Source organism: Neovison vison, chromosome 7 (genome assembly GCF_020171115.1).
Source record: "Neovison vison isolate M4711 chromosome 7, ASM_NN_V1, whole genome shotgun sequence".
NCBI lineage: Eukaryota > Metazoa > Chordata > Mammalia > Carnivora > Mustelidae > Neogale > Neogale vison.
In genome coordinates this window covers 191203470-191226355 of record NC_058097.1, presented here as the reverse complement: position 1 = coordinate 191226355, position 22886 = coordinate 191203470, and the positions used below count along the sequence as shown (strand labels likewise).

The 22886-nt window shown below is 35.8% G+C and overlaps 1 protein-coding gene and 1 pseudogene across 1 annotated transcript; one reads left to right on the top strand and one right to left on the bottom strand.

Moving 5' to 3' along the window:
* Positions 1 to 9493: 9493 nt before the first annotated feature.
* Positions 9494 to 10405, bottom strand: LOC122913614 (olfactory receptor 4C12-like). The gene has a single exon (XM_044260276.1). It carries the CDS (start codon positions 10403 to 10405, stop codon positions 9494 to 9496), a length of 912 nt encoding a protein of 303 aa, XP_044116211.1.
* A 467-nt stretch (positions 10406 to 10872) lies between these two features.
* On the top strand, positions 10873 to 20945 carry LOC122913613 (annotated as a pseudogene).
* Positions 20946 to 22886: the final 1941 nt, after the last annotated feature.

Below are 22886 nucleotides of genomic sequence, written 5' to 3'. Positions count from 1 at the left end.
AAATCAACATCGGATCTGGGAAGGCTTCCAGAGAAAGCAGTACTTGAGTTGAGTTTATTTTTTTTTTAATTGTATTACGTTAGCCACCATACAGTGTATCATTAGTTTTTGGTATAGTATTCCAAGATTCATTTTTACATAACACTCAGTGCTTTAGCTGAGTTTTGAAGGAGACATGAGAGAAAAAGAGAGGACAGAAAGGAAATTCCATGAAAGATGCACCATGTAAAAGTCATACATAAAGTGTAATTCCTAAGTGAAGAATCACTTAAGGTAACTTACACATGCAAAGTGGGAGAACAATTTATGAATGGCTCTCTGTATACAATTACATAACTGACATTTCCAAATAGGTATCAATTAATTATTTATTAAGATAATCTTTTCATTTTCCACAATAAACCTATTCCTTCCTAAATGACCTCCATCTCATTATATGGTACAAAATATTTTTCATCACATTATATGTGTACAAAATACACACTATGTGTGTGTTTATAATATATACACACCTATACATATATATATCTAAATTTATATATGCACATTTATATAGAATCACATTTAATGTACCACATTTTATCTTTACAGTAGCAAGTATTTTCATCCCCATTTTATAGTTGAAGAAATGGGCTTAAAATACTTAATTTTCTCAAAGTCATACACCCTTCAGTGACAGAGATGGAATTAAAAACTAATGTCAATTGACTTCAGATCTCCTGTGATTCCAAAGAACCTTTCAACTTTTCAATTCTTATAAAATCAGGTTTTTTTTAAATTTTATTTTTTTCCAATTTATTTATTTTCAGAAAAACATTATTCATTATTTTTTCACCACACCCAGTGCTCCATGAAAGCCGTGCCCTCTATAATACCCACCACCTGGTACCCCAACCTCCCACCCCCCCCGCCACTTCAAACCCCTCAGACTGTTTTTCAGAGTCCATAGTCTCTCATGGTTCACCTCCCCTTCCAATTTACCCAAATTCCCTACTCCTCTCTAACTCCCCTTGTCCTCCATGCTATTTGTTATGCTCCACAAACCATATGATAATTGACTCTCTCTGCTTGACTTATTTCACTCAGCATAATCTCTTAAAATCAGGTTTATAAGAATTTATTTGTTTATAAGAATTTCCTGCATAATAAAATAATTCACACAATTGAAAAACCTGGCTTCCACTATTACCCCTCCATGGCTTACTTTTTGAAGGCTTGTTCACACTCAGCAAGAGGACTTTTTAACTAACTAATAAAGACCTGGCAATGTCTCTTCCATTTGGTGTCACTACCAAGGACAAAAATCTTCATTAGTCCTTACGAATATTTTTGGCTTCACATGACTATGTATGTCCATTTTCTACACAGAGGCCTGTAAGTACATCAGAAAATTGTTATTATTTATTGTAGATCTATTTAAAAGAAATTCCATGATGCAAACAGAAAAACCAAATATTCCACATTATTATTAATTAGTAATAATAATAAATTATATGATAATATAATTATTATAAAAATATTAGGGTAATTTATCAAGGCAGGCAAACCTATGTAACACAAGAAGTCAATAACAGGCTCTTTCAAAAGGGAAATTGTTCCCTAGAAATGAACTTATTTTTAGTACTCTCAAAAAAGAAAAATCACCATCCACATTTTGGAGCCATTTTATTCTGTTAGTATGGCAAAACTAATTGGACTGAGATCTTGAGAGGACATTCATGAAATCTCCTCCTGAAAGAGTTGTAACAGTCCTGAAGAGAACAGTGTCTTATCCCCAGTAAAGATAAGTATGACAGGTCATTTTTCACCTTCTAACCAGATATATCATCGAGTCATACAATTGGGAGTATGTCCAAGACTGACTCTTGCTTTATTTTATTCACTATGATTTTCCCCCAAATTTAAAAAATTTAAAAGAGCATCTGTATGTAAAGATACTTTCAGACCTATTACATTACGGAGAAGTTGGACAAGAATTACTGCTGAACTATACAGTCCCAGAAAAAGAAACCAGAACAAATTATGCAAAAAAGGTGGGACAACTATCCAAGGGGTAACATACATGTAATGGGAATACCAAGAAAAGAAGAAAAAAGTGAAAAGAACAGAAGCAGTATTTGAAGCAATATGACTGAGAATTTTCCCCAAAATTAATGTTGAACCCAAGTCTCTGGAAGCTCAGAGAATACCTCATAAGATGAATGTCAAACAAACAAAACACCATATAGATGTATGTCATAATCAAACTTCAGAAAATCAAAATAAATTTTCAAATCATGAAAGCAGCCAGAGGAAAAAAGTTCTTACCTGTAGAAGGGTGAGTATCTGACATTAAGCTCTTGTAGTGTAAGTGCTTGACATTAAGTTTTTGATTGCCAAAGCATCCACTTCAAAAGGCATCCGTCGTGAATAAACATATTGCCAGCTTATGACACAGCTACTAGCAAAGCAACAGGATAAGGAATTAAGTCACCTCCATTCATGAAGTTCCCTCTTTCAGAAAGCCCTGGGTAACTTCAATAAATGACCACTTGAATGACCCTGCTTCTCCTTTTCCATGCTCTAATTCCCACTCTTATACTTTAGCCAATAAAGACTGAACCCACGAAACCCTAACTACCTCCCCACCACCTCCAGACCCTAATAAAGGCAGAGGACCAGGTCTGTGCTCTCCTGCTCTCTTTACTTGCAACCTGCGGTGTGGCACTCAGATATGCCATGCACCCTCTGGGACTAGTGCAAAATAAATCATACTTTGAAGTTCCCTGATCATTTCTACTGCAGTCAAGTGTATCCTGCAATCATAATAAGAACCACAAGAGCCGCTCTAGCCACAACACCTCAGCAGGGGAAATGTCTGTGGGGAATTACTACAAGTAATATGGGCCCAGGTGAGTGCCACAGGCATTCCTGGACAACATCATCACTAGCAGTAGTTTGGGACCACCACAAAGAGCAGAGGCAAGGATTATATACAGCTTTTCCTCAGAAACCACGGAGGAAAGAAGTGGATGGAGTGAAGTATTTAGTGTTGAGAGAAAAAACAAACACCAACCAAAATTTCTGTGCTCTGTGTATTATCCCTCAAAAGTGAAGAAGAAAAGTCAAACTCAGAACCAGAGTAGAACATTGGTTGCCAGGACCTGGAAATAGGGAAAGGGGAAGATGTTGATCAAAAACTATAAACTTCCAGCTTAAGATGAATAAAGTCAGGGTATCTAATAATTAGTATGGTAACATAGTTAACAATATTGTGTTATATATTTGAGAGTAGATCTTAAACATTCTCACTCAAAAAAAGTAATTATGTGAGGTGACCAATGTTTTAACTTAACTTTTTGTGGTAATAATTTCACAATATGTATGTATAACAAATCTCATTGTACATGTTAAACTTATAAAATATTATATGTCAATTATATTTTAATCAAGTTGAGAAGAAAAAAAATCTATACCTGGATGTTTCTAGCAACTTTATTCATAATTGTCAAAACATGAAAGCAACCAAGACACCCTTTGGTAGATGAGTGGATAAACAAGCTGTGGTACATTCAGACAATAAATATTATTCAGCTCTAAAAGAATGAGCTATTAAGTCAGGAAAAGACATAGATGAAACTCAAATGTGTATTACTAAATGAAAGAAGCCAATCTCAAAAGGCTACATACTGAATGATTTCAATGACATGAAATTGTGGAAACTATGGAAATGTGGAAAACTATGGAGACAGTGAAAATATCAGTGGCTATCAAGGAGTTAGGAGAGAGGGAAGGATGAACAGGCAATGCACAGAGCATTTTTAGGGCCATGAAACTACTCTTTATGATACTACTGGTGGGTACAGGTCATAATACATGTGTCCAAACCCATAGAAGGTACAGCACCAGGAGAGAACCCTAATGCAAAGTATGGACTTTGTGTGATAGTAATGTTTCCATATAAGTCCATCAGTTGTAATAAATGTACCCCTGTCATATGAGAGGTTCATAGTGGGAGAAATTTGCATGTGTGGGAACAAGGATTATACAGGAACTCTCTGTACTTTCTTCTCAAATAACAAGAAGCTGAAAACATTCCTAAAAATAAAGTTTATTAGTTTTTTAAGGTGATGTGTGTCCAGTAAGAGGAAGCATGTAAGTGCATGTGGGTAAGCTGGACGGCCTGGGGACCTGCATTAAGTGCCAAGGTCCAAACAGACAGAGATATGAGGCAAGATGGAATGAGTGTACCATTTTGAACTTAGCCATTGTGGATTTTAAACAGAATCCCAAATATGTTGGGGAGAGTTGACCAGGATTAATTAGTCTTCTTAATTATAATAGCATAACTTTGAGAACCTTATTTTAAATATCTCTAAGCCTCATTTTTTAGCTTTAAGAGAATAGTATGTACTTCTGGGAATTATAATGACTGGATGATATAATGTATGCAAAGTGCTTGATGCATGGTAGTACACAATATATTTGGGGGTGATTTTTTAAAGGATTAGGGTCACTAAAGTAAGACAAGCATTTTGTTTCTTATTGAGGAAATCTTCCTCCTAATAAACAGCTCAAAGTTAAGGCAGAAGAGATATTTGGGAAGTGCCACTGCATCAAATGCTACACTATACTAACGAACAAGGTGAAAGACCATGCTGTCCATTTGTGTTTCTACTTCAGCACTAACCACAATTAAGCACAGCCCCTATTTGGGAAAAATAAATGATATGAATAACTGTATGGTATCAACAATTTTCCTGCTCTCAGCTTCCTTGTGGTCCTTTATTTCTGCTCTTCCCCCTAGATGTAGGACAGAGACTGGGACATCCTTAAATTCTGTGGAAATTAAAAACTATGGGAGAAATGAAATCCATTTTGTGACCTCCCATCTTCCACTGTGCACATCCAGAGTATGTGGCTGCCCAAATATCTCTTATAAGCATCCTGCACATGTTAGTTTCCAAAATATTATCCACTTTCCAATGTAAAATCCAAAGAACCTCATTTGCTTTCCCTGTCACCCTGCCACTTTGGTGCAGGCATGTGATGGGTTCTGTCAACCAACAGTATGTGTGCAAGTCTTGGATTGGAAGTCAGTTATCTAGGGCTAGATGGTTCCAAGCATCAGAGTGGCTCTCAGGTCAGTAATGTGTGTACCATCACAGGGCTGGCTGATCCTGATTACGGGACAGGCAGTAGCTACCTTAGCATGCCAGTCCAGTCAGCTGTGCTTCTACGAGTACTTCCTGATAGCTCAGCCTAGAATCTGTGATTCCCACTCTTCCAAATAGCCATAAGTTATTTAATTGCATATTATATATCCCTTCTACTTAAGTTAGCTACAGAGATTCTGCATCATTAGCTAAGAACCCCAGCTGATCTACTAACTGATGTAAAATTCTCCATTTCAATTTATCACCAAGAATGAAAAGTCACCAATTTCAGGAGCTCCCAGTTAACAAGGGTACCGTTTAAAAATGCATTTATTCTTAAGGGAGTTAAGTGGAGATGGTGGCCTTTTATTCAGTAAGCATGTAGGAAGTATTTACTATGTGTCAAATCTACTCTAGTTGCTGGAAATACAGTAGTGAACAAAACAGCCAATGCATCTTGTTTCATGGAACTTACATTCTAATTGGAAGAGAGAGAGAATAAATGAGTAAATCAGATAATCAGATGGTGAAGATGCTATAGAGAAATTGTGAGTGATGTGACAAAATAACTCAGGGAGATAGAGAGTGGCTTTACATGGTGGTTAAAGAAGACCTCTAATGAGGTGCAGTTGAGTTGCGGACTGAGTGGGGATAATGACCCAGGCATAGGAATGTCTAGAGGAAGATCACTGGGGAATAAAGAACTAGTTCAAAGGCCTAAAGGCAAAAATGAGACCATTGCAGCAGGAACTAGTGAAAAGGGGAGAAAATAAAATGATAGGGTCAAAGAGATGTGCTTGAGTGGGACAACTGTACATAAATGTACCATTTAAGCAAATGCTTTCACATGGGAAAAAATTGCAGAAAATAAAGAAGCTATGAAGAGGCAAAGTGGAGATCAATGTCATTGACTATACCAAGTCCGCCAAAGAAAGCATCTGCCAAAAGCACACGCAAGTTCTGGGGAAAGGTCACTGCTTGAGTACAGATGTTTTATTTCACTTATCCTGATTTTTTAAATGATTTTATTTATTTATTTATTTGAAAGAGGGAGAGCTTGTGAGGAGAGTGAGAGAGAGAGAACAAGCAAGAGGGAAGAGGTAGAGGGAAAGGAAGAAGCAGGCTCCCCGCTGAACAGAGTCCGACATGAGATTCGATCCCAGGACCCTGGGATCATGACCTGATCCGAGGGCAGATGCTTAACCGTCGAGCCACCAAGGCTCACCTCACTTCATCTTCATTTTAATTATCACTAAAATAATTGTAAGGTTAAGGTGATCTCCAAGTCAGAAGAGAGTAGTTAATGGCACTCACCCATGTCAGATAGAACTCCTCTTCCTGCATACAGAAACTCCTCTCTAATGGTTTTACTTGTGACCTTTCCGCTCACTTTCACGCCTAAATACAGATAAACACTATAAATTCTTGCTTTGAGGTCTTTCTTGAACTCAAAGCTTGGAGAGGGACCCTGCCTTCTGATTCACTATCATATCACATCCTTCAATTTTTAAGCACTTTTCTCCTTAAATGTAACATTTTTATATATGTTAACTTGCTTATTGCCTATTTCCCTCCACTAGAAAATGTTATGTCATCTGTCAGTGCTTTGAAGTACATCACAGTGTTTAAGAGTGCAAGTTCTAAATCCCATCTTGGGCATTTTCTAGTGTGACCTACCATAAATTATTGAAATTTTCCACACTTCAGTTCTTCTAGAAAGCAGAAATAACATCACCTCTTTCATAGAGATCTTAGGGGATTAAACAGTAACTTGCCTTTGTAGCATCAGCCAAATTGTAATAAGTAGGGAATCACTTTTACTATAATTACTAATTTTTGCACTACAGATTTTTATTTGTCATAAAAAGTGTATTAAATTTTGGTATCTTTCTTAACCTAATTGTAACTTTGGAGACATTCACATTTTTAAGGTGAATTTTTTAGAGTGAATCTCATCCATCTTGTGTAATTCTGCAGGCTTTACTCTCAGAATTTTGAAGTGCCTCATGATCTCTTAACAGAAATATCTACATGGAGCTGAATAACGTGTATAAATCAGAGGGTTTTTTTTTAAGTCAGATAGAAATACAACACAAACTAATTAGTGAGGGAGCAACAAAGACAATGACATTTATTAAGTAACCGAGTGACAAGCATTGCCCTGGATATTTCAGATACAATGTCTCATCTAATGCTTAAAACTATAGTATGAAAAACGTATTACCATTTCACTGTCCATGTGAACTAAGGTTAAAATAAAATCCTGAGAGTTGATGAAATTCACATGTAACAAAAACCTAATAAGACAGAATTCACTACTAATTCTGTTTACTCCACGTCACCCAAAACTGCCACTAGCACTAACTTTCAGAGGCTGAATGATAACCTAAAAGTCAGTAACACTCTTATGTAAAGTTCAAGGGAAACGTTATCTAACATAGTATTGGTCATACAAGGAGATGTCATTTTCACCTAAAAAACAGGGACCAAGGCAAGATCCATAGAGGTCCTGACCCAGACATTATAAGGGTCTTGCAAGTTCAAGAGATATAAGCAAAAATCTGTCCATATTAAGAGTAGGGCCAACACGAGGATTTTTTCCCTTTTAAATATACTTTTTTTTAAAAGATTTTATTTATTTGACAGAGAGAGATCACAAGTAGGCAGAGAGGCAAGCAGAGAGAGAGAGGAGGAAGCAGGCTCCCTGCCAACTAGAGAGCCCACTGCGGGACTCGATCCCAGAACCCTGAGATCATGACCTGAGCTGAAGGCAGAGGCTTAACCCACTGAGCCACCCAGGTGCTAAATATACTTTTTTAATGTATACTATGTGCCAGGAACTTTCATAAGCACTTAACATATATAAGCCTACGTAAATATCCCAAAATATTATGAAATAGGTATTATTTTTGTTACCATTTTTACAAATAAAAAAATGTTATAGAAAGGTAAAATAACATTGCACTAACACACCACCTTCTCTAAACAAATATCTCACTTAATTCCGTTCATATAGCAGTTGCCTGCTATTGTTGACCTCAGGTCCATAATAAAATGACTTCTTTGGCTCTTCAATTCAGACTTGTCAGAAGAAAATCATACCCATAAATGGACCACCCCAAGGCCTAGGAAGCATAAGGACAATGGAAATGAGAAAAACAGGAGATTGTGGGAAAGTAATGGCAAAGGATGTTGGGAAACATTCCAGCCCCCAAGAATTTTATAAGGCCAGTGAGCTCCAAGTATTATTCCTCAAAGAAGGTATAAAGAAACTATGCATTATCCATTCTAATGCTTAAAAATAGACTAAGTAATTCTGTAATATTATAGAGATTCCAGTAATAAATTTCATAATAGCTAACAGTTATCAAGAATTTATTGGTAATAAGAGATTCACAAGAATTATTTATTAATCCTGATAATATCTCTAACACAATCCTTTAACTCAAAGAATTTATGATTAGCTAAAATTCACACTGTATGTGGCAAAACTAAGTTTTGATCTCAGAACTATCTTACTTAGAACTATTCTCTTAATGATTTTAATATACTAAACCCATTCTTCCAAATGTGCATATAAAATCTCCTTTACATAGCAAAATCATGGAAAGAATGTTCCCAATGTAAATGACTAGTTACTATTACAACAGCAATGAATTTTGGTCCAAATAATCCAGCAAGAATAATAGACCTTCTCTTTGGATGTAAAAGAGGAAAAGAGAGAATCAGACCAGATGTAGCAAAAGATTCAAAAGTATAGAAAGTGAAGATAAAGGATACAGAAAGCTTTTATACCTTCACAGAATACTACATTTTTGGCAAAGGCAGAGATCTTGCATTGCATGACTTATAAAGAATTGAGTTTCATGAGGCTCATAGCATCTGCTATGGAAGATACTTCCCAGGAAATGCTTTAACAAGGTGATCTGTTAATAGGCCAATGAAGCAAACATAATCTAAAGCAATATTGCTCTTAGTGTATGTATACATCACCTGCTTAGAAACATCTGCATAATTTGTTTAAAATGCAAATATGCCAATCCAGGAACAGTCCCACTGAATTAAAATCTCTAGAGCCTGTATCCTGGAAATGTGCATTTTAATAAGAATTCCAACTGATTCTGAAAGTAATCAAAGTTTGCCAACTAAATGGGCAATAAATAATCTAAAGGGGATATTTTTAAATGATAATTTCCTGCCAGGGCCTTTCCTCAGAGAATTTATATGCCAACATCAAAATACTTTTACTTATAGTGTTCGGTTGGCCCTGAACCATACAAATTATATTTTCTCTTTCCCGTTTAAAAGATAAAGCCATTTTATCACAAATCGCCATTGTGATTATTTCTCCACTGAAGTCAACTTTTGATCCAGAGCTTCTTTATAGCATTTTTCACCTCTGAATTTCTCAAGGTATAGATTAAAGGGTTTAACATGGGAGTTATCATGGTATAAAACACAGCCACAGCTTTATCAATGGAAAAGGTGATCACTGGACGTAGATACACAAATATGCAGGGCACAAAGAATAATATTACCACGGTGATGTGAGAGACACAGGTAGAGAGGGCTTTATGCCTCCCCTCCAAGCTATAGGTCCTTAAGGAGTGCAAAATGACTACATAGGAGACCACCAAAAGGAGGAAGTTTAACAAACAGATGAACCCACTATTGGCAGCAACAAAGAGACCAAGGATATGAGTGTCCATGCAGACGAGTTTCAACAAAGGATTTAAGTCACACATGAAATGATCTATGACATTGGGGCCACAGAAGGGCAGCCAGACTGTGAAGAAGAGCTGAATGGTTGCATGGACAAAAGCTCCAGCCCAGGCCACTCCCACAAGGAGGCTACACACCTGTTGACTCATGATGGTTGTATAGTGCAAGGGTTTGCAGATGGCCACATAGCGGTCATAGGCCATCACAGTAAGAAGGATAATCTCAGCAGCACCAAAAAAATGCTCAGCAAAGACTTGAGTCATACATCCCCTAAAAGAGATTATTTTTCTCACAGTAAGAGTGTCAGCAAGCATTTTAGGGGTCATGGAGGTAGAACAGCAGCCATCTATAAGAGATAAGTAACACAGGAAGAAGTACATGGGAGTTTCCAGGGCCCTGTTGGTGCTGATGGTGATCATGATGAGTAAGTTGCCTCCCAAGGTGACCAAGTAGACAATTAAAAATACAACAAATGAGAATTTCTGAAGGTCCACATTTTGAGTCAAGCCCAGGAGGATGAATTCTGTCACATTACTCATCTTCTCCATCAATTCAGTTTAAGCGACAAGCGACTTCCCTGAAAAGAAAGTCACACTCATCCTCAATAAAGACATCTTTACCTAATGAATAAATATTCATGAAGTGCCTTATTTTTTCTAGTTTTACAGAAGGCAAAAACAAGCACAAAACTCTATCAACTCTCTCATCTTCTTATATTATTACAAATAACAATATAGATGGTATTTTTTTGTTCTTTATAATTTCCTGATTTTTTTTTTTTTTACAGAGAGAGACAGAGAAAGAGAGAGACAGCACAAGTGGGCAGAGGGAGAGAGAGAATCTTAAGCAGGCTCCATACCCAAGGCAGGTTCAATCCCATGACCCTGAAATTATGACCAAAGCTGAAAACAAGAGTCAAAGACTTAACCAACTGAGCCACCCAGGCACTCCTTGTTTTAATTTTCTACAACAAAAATGTATAACGTTTAAAATCATAAAAATATCATGCAACAATATGGAAGAACCAATCCATGATATAGCCATACATGTGGTACCTTCACTTATACCCAAAGATTTACCTATTTTACCTCCAACATTGCTGGACGTGTTTACCAGTGAAAAATCTAATTTGTTCTAATTGAGGTCAAATGAAAAGACTCAAAGACATATAAAAATTCTTTCGCAAGACATATTTATTTCCTACTTTCTCTCTTTGGTAGCTTCTCAGCTTCCTTGGGACTAAAAACGGTATTGCTAGCACCTCCCAATATCAGAGAAGGTGGCAAATGGCCCTTAGAGTACTAGCCACATTGTCTCCTACTCATCTCTTTTTCTTCAACAGGGTGTATCCTTGAAGGCAAAAATGTACTTACTGAAATTGTAATCTTACTCATTTTTGTATTCCCAAAAAGTAAACACTCATAAAGCATTCTCTGAGAAAGGGAGAAGAAAAACAAGAGGCAAAGGAAAGAGGGACAGAAATAAAGGAAAAAGAGCAAAGAGAAATGGGTTTAAAATCCAAAGACAGCTTGGAATCTGGGATGCACCCCTAACTGACTAACTATACAACATCAATTTATTTTATCTCTTTGTGCCTCAATTTTTTTCATCTGTGTAAGTAGGGACTAAATATATCTGTATTTAGGAGTGTTGTGAGGTTAAATAATTTTAAATTTTAAATTTTCACAGAAGTGAGAACAATAAAATCATATTAGCAATAATAGTAAAATTTAAAATTATTTAACCTCACAACACTCCTAAATACAGATATATTTAGTCCCTACTTACACAGATGAAAAAAATTGAGGCACAAAGAGATAAAATAAATTGATGTTGTATAGTTAGTCAGAACCATCACCAAAGAAATATTTCAAAATTGTCTCTGAACATCTCCAAAAGGCAACGATTCTGAAAATGTAAGCTGAACAAGTGAGAAGAAACAGGAGAATAAGAAAAATAGTGACAGGGATGCCTGAGTAGCTCAGTCATTTAGCATCTACCTTCAGCTCTGGACATGATCCCAGGGTTCCAGGATCAAGTCCCTTATTGGGCTCCCTGCTCAGCAGGAAGCCTGCTTCCCCCTCTCCCACTTACCCTGTTTGTGTTCTCTCTTGCTATCTTTCTTTCTGTAGAATAAATTAATAAAATCTTCAGAAAAGAAAGAAAAAAGAAAGAAAAACAGTGACAAATGTCAAAAAGAAAGGTCATCAGATTAAAAAAAATTTTTATGGGGCACCGGGGTGGCTTAGTGGATTAAAGCCTCTGCCTTTGGCTCAGGTCATGATCCCAGGGTCCTGGGATCGAGCCCTGCATGGGGCCCTCTGCTCAGCAGGGAGCCTGCTTCCTCCTCTCTCTCTGCCTGCTTCTCTGCCTACTTGTGATCTCTGGCTGTCAAATAAATAAATAAATAAATAAAATCTTTTTTTTTTTTTTTTCTCAATTTATTTATTTTCAGAAAAACAGTATTCATTATTATTTCACCACACCCAGTGCTCCATGCAAGCTGTGCCCTCTATAATACCCACCACCTGGTACCCCAACCTCCCACCCCCCCGCCACTTCAAACCCCTCAGATTGTTTTTCAGAGTCCATAGTCTCTCATGGTTCATCTCCCCTTCCAATTTACCCAAAAGCACATACCCTCCCCAATGTCCATAACAATAAATAAATAAAATCTTAAAAAAAATTACAGCAAGTGACTAAAAGAACCTTTAATATAAATACTTATTTTTTATTTGCTTGCTTTGTTTTTGGGATTTATTGTCTATTCATTAATTGATTTGCTAAAGACATATCCTAAACATAAAATAATGTACTCCTTCCAAATTTGACTCTAAGACTAAGTATAGATTTTTCCAGGAAACAAAAATCTAAATGTAGATCCTGTTCACTATTCAAATAAATGCTTTGTACAGTGTTGTGCTTTACTAGTTTTATACTCCTATTCAATTTTACATCCACAGTGATAGCCAATATATTAGAAAGCATTTGAGAGAGAGAGCATCAAAGGGAATATAGAGACAGAAAGGGAAAAGAGGAGAAAACATAAAACCAAAAAGGAAAAGAGAAAAAAAAAGACAAGCAGAGAAAAGTAGACACACTACGAAGTCATCTAAGAAAGACTTAATAAGTATATTGTATATATATATAAAGTATATTGTAAAATTTCCAATAACCGCTGTACTTGAAGTCTGAACTTTTTATCAAACTTGTTTGCTGATTATGGCCCTCAGGATCAACATCAGAGAAAAATGCTGACAAATCAAGAAGTCATAGATTGTCCTTAGATACAAACTTATCAGGAAAAAAAAAAAGTTATTTTTGCCTAACTCAGTGCTGAGGGCTGTAAACAATTGTCTTGTCAATAGTTGGTCCTTTGCAGACACAAGAATACTTAAACTCCATTCAATCCAAGGTATATAAACCAGAGTCTTGGTCATGTTAATTTATGTAAACTTACAGTTAAAAAAAAAAAAGTGTTTCCAGAAAAGAAAATTCTGAAGTAAAATCAAAAAGAAGAAAATTATGGGGTGCCTGGGTGGCTCAGTGGTTTAAACCTCTGCCTTTGGCTCTGGTCATGATCTCAGGGTCCTGGGATCAAGCCCCACATTGGGCTCTCTGTTCAGTGGGGAGCCTGCTTCCCCCACCTCTCTCTGCCTGCCACTCTGCCTGCTTGTCTCTCTCTCACTGTTGAATTAATAAATAAAAAATCTTTAAATAAAAAAAAAAGAAGGAAATTGTGCTCTTCTTACATACCAATCCTCCCCATATCTTGTATGTCTGGGACTTGTCACCCTGGCCTGACTCGTTCAGATAATAAGCAAACCCAGATAGTAGACACATTCACTTTGTATTTAAATGTAATTTGAGTTGGGGGTGTGGGGGAGATTTCAGCAACTTAGCACATTTCTATTTCTATGATATTCACAGAAATCTATAGGTTTTTTAGTTTTTTCTGCAGAACTTGGTGTGAGAGACTTAATATAGACCGTAAGAACATGGCAGCCATTTCTAGAGCCAAAAAGAAAATCCAATTACCAAAACATCAGCAGTTGACTAAAAGTCTCTGGGATGAGGAATCTCTTGAAGCCAATTCTTCTGAGCCTTTTTTCAGAACACCTGTGCTCAGTGCTGAGCTACATACTTTGGTCCTGAGGATGCTCCCCCCCTTCTCCCATCATTTCACTAGCTCCCCATGTCTAGCCACAGACATAGCCAGGGAAAGGCACTGCCTTTGTGGTTCACTCTGCCAAAGAATCCACAGAGTCCTGTTTCTCAACTCTTTCAGTTCTCACAGTCAAAAGGCACCAGTTTTATTTAAGTGGTGACTCACCTCTATGCTGTTTTCCCAAGGGAAGAGTGGTTAATTTTATCAGCCTTCGCCAAAATGGCAGCAAAATGCTTCTCCCTTCCTCCTATAGTCTCTCTGACCACAGAAGGACATTTTTTGCAAGGGTTAGAATTGATCTACAGGAATAAGATAATTATCAAGCTACAGTTAGAACCTAGATGTTTCCATTTTTTTTCCAATAAATGTTCATGGAACATCTAAAATGTACCAAGCACAGTGTTGTTCAATGCTAATAATGACAGTAACTAACTATTGAGTGCTAAACACATTAAACATTTATTAAATGCATTACATGAGGTACCCTTTATGATGGGCACTATTATTATTTTCATTCTACAGATGAGGAAACTGAGGCATTGTGAGTATGGTAATATACCCAAGATCAGAAGTGAGTAGCGGCAGAACTAAAATTTATTTGTTTATTTATTTCTTTATTTAATTTTAGACAGGGAGAAAAAGAGGGCATGTGTGGAGTGGGACAAGGGGCAGAGGGAGAGGGTGAGAATCCTGAAGCAGACTCCCCACTGAGTGAAGAGCCCAACATAGGTCTCAATCTCAGGACTCCAAGATCATGACCTGAGCCAAAATCAAGATTTGGAGGCTTAACTGACGGAGCCACCCAGGCACTCCATAAAACTAGTATTTAAATACATATCTTCCCCCATAGCCCAGAGATTGTCGCTGCCCTCACATGCAAGAATTCAACTATTAAAAAAAGACAATGGTGAGCATTATAAAAAAGAACACAGTGCTGTGATGGGAACATGCATTAAATTGGGGTGAAGGTAGAATGTTCAGGGATGAAGTGATGTTTAAGTTGAAGCCAAAAAAAAAAAACACTACCCAAGGTTGAGAACAGATATATAGGAGAGGGGATTGAGCTGAACTATACCATGTGGTGAATGTGACCAATGAATAAGGTCTCTGTGTGAGCCCACCAAGAGCATTTGTGATTTCATTCTGTTAGAGTTAAGTCCAATCAATTATACTTTTCCAATCACATATTCAAGTTGACTACAAGCTTTCATTGTCACTATCAATTAGCTGAAAATTACTTGAGCAGAAGAGTTAAAATACATCAAGCAACTGAAAAACCACAGTTATAACTGGCTCATTTGAAAGAGGAACAAAGACAACTCAAAGCACTTGGACCTCACATAAACACAGACCCAGCCTCCAATTTAAGCAGTGTCCAGTGTCTCCTTACCTTGAAATAAGTTATTTAGCTTTTTCAGACTTAATTTTTCTCATCTCCAAAAAGGGACTAACAATACATCTTATTGTTTTGAGGGTTAAAGAGACCCATGGGAATTAATAAATGAATGAATGGCAGCCATATTTCTTTTTCTTTCCTTTTTTTAAAATTTCAATTCAATTAGCCACCTTATCGTACATCATTTGTTTCAGATGTAGTGTTCAATAATTTATCAGTTTCATATAACACCCAGTGCTCATCACATCATGTGCCTCCTTAATGCCATTACTCAGTTACCTAATCCCTCACTCACCTCCCCTCGAGCAACCCTCAGTTTCTTTCCTATAGTTAAAGAGTTTCTCATGGTTTTTCTCCTTCTCTGATGACTTCGCATTTGTTTTCCCTCCCTTCCCCTATGATCCTCTGCCCTGTTTCTTATATTACACATGTGAGTTAAGACCTTATGATACTTGTCTTTCTCTGACAGACTTGTTTTTCTCAGCATAGTACCCTCCAGTTCCATCCACATCAATGTAAATGGTAAATATTCATCCTTTCTGATAGTTGAGTAATATTCCATTGTGTATATATATGCCACATCTTCTTTATCCATTCATCAATGGACAATCTTGGCTCTTTCCACAGTTTGACCATCACTGTCAATGGACATTTCAGTCCTTTCCACAGTCTGACTATTGTAGACATTTGACAGTCATATTCCTACCAGAAGAAAAAAATCTCAAAGTTGAGATGAAATTTCCACCAAAATTTTAAGAATCTGTTTTCAGCTGATGTTGGTTGACAGACTTCTGTGTAATTCCAGGTTTTCAGTATTACTGGCAGACTGCTGTGACAACTCTGGTACACAATTACAGATGGGCACATGCCAACTATTGCTTGAGTATGTAATGTAGGAGTTGAACCTATAAATCAAGGTTATAGGAAGTTCAAGATTATTAGATAATGCCTAATTATTTTCCAAAATAGTTTCATTAATATATACTTCCAGCAGAGGCACCTGGGTGGCTCAGTGGGTTAAAGCCTCTATGTTCTGCTCAGCTCATGATCCCAGGGTCCTGGGATTGAGCCCCACATCGGGCTCTCTGCTCAGCAGGGAGCCTGCTTTCTCCTCTCTCTCTCTGCCTGCCTCTCTGCCTACTTGTGATCTCTTTCAAATAAATAAATAAAATCTTTAAAATATATATATATATATATATATATATATATAAAAATATATATATATATATAAATATATATAAATATATATAAAATAAAAATATATAATATATAATATATATATATAATATATATTTTTATATAAAATATAAAAATATATAATATATAAATATATATAAAATATATATATATATATATATTTCCAGCAGCAATGTAAAATACATCCCATTTGTTCATATCCTCTGGATCACATGGTAGTCTCGAACTTCTTAAATTTTGTAAATTAAATGAATGTAGAATGTTATCTCATTGTGGGTTTCCTTGGGATTTCCAAAATTACTAATAAGCTGATTATCACTCCACCTGTTTATTCACCACATCTTTCTTTTGGCTGAAATGCCTGTTAGTATCATTGGCCCATTTTCCAATTGTCTCTGTTTTCAACTTACGTAAGGTCATTATTATTGTAAGCAATAATCATTTGTAACTTAAATATCTTGCAAATGTTTTCTAGTCCTTACATTTATTTTAAGGTTCTTCCCATTAACAGCATTTCAGAGTTTAAATATTGGTGTTTATATATCTTTTATTTATGAAAAAAGTTTTTTTTGTTTTCTTTGAGAAAAAAATTGCACACCTCAAGGTCACAAAGATATTCACCTGTATTTTCTTCTAAAATAATTGATGTTTCGCTATTGATATTTAAATTCTAAAACTAACTGATGTTAACTTAAATCTTTGTTAAACCCAAGTCTTCATAGATATGCTCCAGCTTTCTTCTAGAAGACTTATAGCTTTTACTCTTATGTACATGATTTACCTCAAATTAATTTTTTATGTGATGTGACTTACAAGGTAAGTTTCATTATTATCCATATGAATATTTACTTATTCCAGCACCTTTTGGTGGAAAGACATTTCCTTTCTCCATAACTCTTTTGACAATGTTTTGTGAAAATCGATTAATTCTGTGTGTGCTGGCTTATTTGTGAACTCTCTATTCTGTTCTATATATCTATATATTTGTATGTATTTATCTTATGTTGATTGTTGTATCTTTATATGAAGTCTTGAAATCAGGCAGTATAAACTTTCCAAAGCTCTTTTGCATAATCTGTTAAGTTTATTCCTAAGTATTTTCATTTTTATCTAATGTCAATAGTGTTTTGCAATTTAACTTTCCAATGTTTTTATTCTTGGTACAGAGAACATATTTTCATATATTGACCTTTTATACACCAATATGGCTACATTCACTTATTATGCAGTCATAATTTTTCTACATAGAAAACCACAAAGTTTGGAAATGCATAGTTTAATTCCCTTCCAAACTATATCATTTTTTTCTTCTTTATTGCAGTAAGACCTCCAGTCTTTTCAAAAATAGTTCAGAAAGACACTAAACCAGCAAACAACTACACCCCACCAAAAAGCCTCCTTCATAAAGTCAGGACAATACAAGAGTGTCTACTCTAAATACTTCCATTCAACATTTCATTACAAGTTCCTATCATGGAAATTAGGTTTAGAAAATAATAATAAAAGGCACCCAAATTGAACAGAAAGAACCATCTGTATTTGCAAATCAGGGGAATTCAAATAAAACTCACAATAAGATACCAGTTTACATCTTTCAAGTAGCCATATTTTTTTTTCCACAAAAGGAAATTAATAAGTGTTGGCAAGGAAGGAGTAATTAGAAATCTGATACAGTACTTATAGGAATGTAAAATGGTCTAGAGGGACAACTGCCTGGCTCAGTCAGTTAAGCATCTGTCTTTAGCTCAGGTCATGGTCCCAGGGCCCTGGGATCAGGCTTTCTGCCCAGTGGAAGCTTTCTTCTTCCTTTTCCTGCTTCCTTCCCTGCTTTTACTCTCTCTCTCTCTCTGTAAATAAATAAATTAATTAAATATTGTAATAAATAAATAAATACATAAATAATAAAATGGTCTAGAGATATGGAAAAACAGTTGGTGGTTCCTCAAAATTTAATATAAAATTATAATACCACTCAGCAATTCTACTTCTAGATAAATGCCCAAAATAATTAAAAACAGGTATTCAAACATATTTGTACAAAAATTTTCATAGCAGCAACATTCATGATAGCTAAAAGGTTAAAACAGTTCAAATTTCTATCAACTGATCAATGGATAACTTAATTGTAGTATACCCATACAGTAGATTATTATTCAGCCATAGAGAGTAATAAAATACTGTTACATGCTACAACATGGATGAAACTTGAAAACATTATGCTAAGTAAAAGGCAGACACAAAATCTATATACTGTACGATTCTATGCATATAAGATATCTATAATGAACAAATCTGTAGAAACAGAAAACAGGTTAGTGACTACAAGGGGCTAGGGAAGGGGAGAAATAGAAATTGACTATTTAACTGGTATTGGGTGATAAAAATATTCTGCAACTAGGTAGTTGGTGATGATTGCACAACATTGTAAATGTACTACATTTGTGATGAATTGTAAAGTTTTAAATGTTTAAAATAACTCTTATGATATGTGAGTTTTACCTCAATTTAAAAAGAAAACCATAAGACAAAAAAAATTTTGAAAGAAATAAAATTGAAAACACAACATATCAGAATATCTAAAAGTATTAAAAGCCCTTAGATGAAAACTTGGACCATTAAATGTATATATTAGAAAAAATAATTTCTAAAATCAATTATCAAAGATTTTGACCTAGAGAGGTAGAAAAATAAGAGGAAAGTAAGCAGAAAGTAGATGATAGGAAATAATGAGGATAAGAATAAAAACCGATTAAACCAAAAATGAAAAACAGTAGAAAAAAATCAATGAAACAAAAAGCTGGTTCTTTGAAAAACTTAAATAAAATTGACAATGTCTTAGCCAGAATAATGAGGAGGCGGGGACAAGGAAGGAGGAAATGTGAGAAAGGATAAGAGAGAAAAATATAGGCAAATTACTCATATCAGGAATAAAAGATGGGATGCCTGGGTGGCTCAGTCAATTAAGTGTCCACCTTTTGATTTCAGCTCAGGTCATGATCTCAGTGTTGTGAGACAGAGCCCAGGTTAGGACCCACTAGGTGTGGAGTCTGCTTAAGATTCTCTCTCTCTGGGGGCGCCTGGGTGGCTCAGTGGGTTAAGCTGCTGCCTTCGGCTCAGGTCATGATCTCAGGGTCCTGGGATCGAGTCCCGCATTGGGCTCCCTGCTTGGCAGGGAGCCTGTTTCCTCCTCTCTCTCTCTCTCTCTGCCTGCCTCTCTGCCTACTTGTGATCTCTCTCTGTCAAATAAATAAATAAAATCTTTAAAAAAAATAAAATAAAATAAAAAGATTCTCTCTCTCTTTCTCTCCCTCCGCCCTTCTCCCAACTACTCACACATATGCACACACACTCTCTCTTAAAAAAAAAAAAAAAAGAATAAAAGATAATACAGCATTACAGATTCTACAGACACTAAGAGGATAGTAGGAAATATTATGACAAATTAAAGCCAAAAAATCCAACAACATAAAAACCAATTATTTTAAAAGTATTACAAAATCTGGGGGCGCCTGGGTGGCTCAGTGTGTTAAGCCTCTGCCTTCGGCTCAGGTCATGATCTCAGGGTCTTGGGATCGAGTCCCGCATCGGGCTCCCTGCTTGGCAGGGATCCTGCTTCCTCCTCTCTCTCTCTCTGCCTGCCTCTCTGCCTGCTTGGTCTCTCTGTCAGATAAATAAATAAAATCTTTGAAAAAAAAATAAAAGTATTACAAAATCTGACTGAAGAAGAAATAGAAAACCAAAATAGTCTTATATCAGTAAAGAAATACAATGTGTGGTTAAAATCCTTCTCAAAACCAACTCCAGGCCCAATGGCTTCACTTTTTAATTACATATTTTTTTACTTACTATATATTTTATAAAAATAAGTATTACAGTTTTCCTTAGCTACTGCTAAGATTCTCAGTCATTCAGAAGAGGGTAATTCTACATTGTGGTGAGGCCCTAACTTCATGCTGCAACTAGCACCAAACTCAGCAGGGCCCACCCAGCACATGCACACACTATCACCTGTGTTTAGGCCTTACCTGCATCTATTCAGCCCTCATCCTGCACCACAATATGGTGAATGTGGAAAAGATCAATGACATCATTTAAGCAGTCAGTAGAACCTTTCTGGCCAGGCTTGTTTGTAAAGGCCCTGGCCAATGTCATCAGGAGCTTCGCCTGCAACATTAGGGCAGATGAACCTGCCCAGCAGCTCTCTCTGCATCAGCAGGAGGTCCTTCTCTCTCTGCCATCACTGCCTCAGCTGAGGAGAAGAAAGTGGGAAGAGAAAGAAGAATCTGAGGAGCGTGATGATGACATGAACTTTGGTCTTTTTGACTAAAACTTTTTTGTAACATGTTTGATAAAAAACTGACGGACCCAATAAATAAATAAATAAATAAATAGAACTAATCCCATACAAACTCGTTCAAAACATAGAGGATAAAACATTATGCAACTCATTATATGACCCTGAATTCCCTAAATACTAAATGACATTACAAGAAAAACATTGACAAACACATATCCATTATAAACATGTTCAAAAGACATTTAACAAAATACCAGTTAGTCGATTCCATCAGTAATTTCTATAAATAATAATGCACCATAATAATAGAGAGTTTGAACATCCAACCATCACTCAGTATAAGTCACTACAGAATAAAGAAGAACTACATGATCACGTCAAAAGATGCATAAAAATTGGTAAATTTCAACCCAGATTTAAGATTTCTTTTAGAAGTTAGCAAATGAACAATAGAAAATTACTTGTTTGACCTGATAAAGAACATCTTTATAAAATCTGTAACTGTCATCCCATTAATGATGAATACTCTCTCCCTAAGAGCATGCCACTCTTGATCTTGGAGACAGGTAGAGATATACACTCACTATTACTATTATATATTGTACTCTAGGTCTAGCCATTGAAACAAGAAAAGAAAAAGGAATACAGAGATTAGAGATTAGACACAGAGATTAGAAACGAAGAAGCTGGGACACCTGGGTGGCTCAGTTGGTTAAGCATCTGTCTTCGGCTCATGTCATGCTCTCTCGGTCCTGGAATCAAGCCCCACTCAGCAGGCATTCTGCTGGTCTTTCTCTCTCTCCCTCTGCTCCTTCTTACCACTGGTTCTCTCTCTCTTTCTCTCTCTCAAATAAATAAGAAAAGAAGAAGCAAAATTATAAAAATGTTTTTGTGCAGATGGCATAATTGTGTGCAGAGAAAATATTAAGTGTGCTAAGGTAAATAGTTGATCTAATCAGTGAACTTAGCAAAATCATACTTTGTGAATCTATATAAAAAATAAACTATATTTCTGAATAATATTAAACAATTAGAAATTGAAATTATGTCCAATACTATTTTTTAAAAATGAAATATTAGGGTTACATTTTTTAAATATATTCAACATCTGTGTATGTAAACTAGAAAACACTGCTAAGAAAATTAAATACATAAGTGGAGAGATGTACCATGTTGATAGAATAGAAAACCCATTTTTTACCATTTTATTTCTAAATTTTCAAAGCAATTTCAATCAAGACCCCAACAGGATTATTGGAAAAATTGATAAATATGTTCTGAAATTTATACAAAAATGTAGAATTTCAAAAGTGCCTAGAATAGCTAATCACTCTCAAAAACACACACACACACACACACGTTTAGGGAATTTATTCTACATCTAATTTCATTCATGATGACCAAGATATGGAAGATACAGAAACAACCTGTATGTTCCTTGATGGATGAATGGATAAAGAAAATGTGAAACAAATATACAATGGAATATACAACCTTTAAAAAAAAGGCAACTTGCCATTTGTGACAACCTGGATGAACCTGCAGAACATTATGCTAAGTGAAATAAATCAGAGAAAGAAAGTAAAATACTACATTATCCTGCTTAGATGTGTAATCTAAAATAGTCAAACTTGCAGAAGCAGAGAACAGAATGAGTGTTGCCAGAGGCTGGGGGAGGGACAAATAGAAAGATATTGATCAAGGGAAAGAAAGTTTCACTTATGCAAAATAGATAATTATACAGCAATGTGATTGTAGTTAACAATACTCTATCGTATATATGAAATTTACTGAAAGAGTGGATCTTAAGTGTTCACTACACAAACACACACATATAGTAACCGTGAGTGATGAAAATGTTAAATAGCTTCTTTGTGATGATTATTTCACAATGCATTCTTATGTTAACATATCAAGTTATACATCTTAAATGCACACAATTTTGTTTGTTCATGATTCTTCAATAAATCA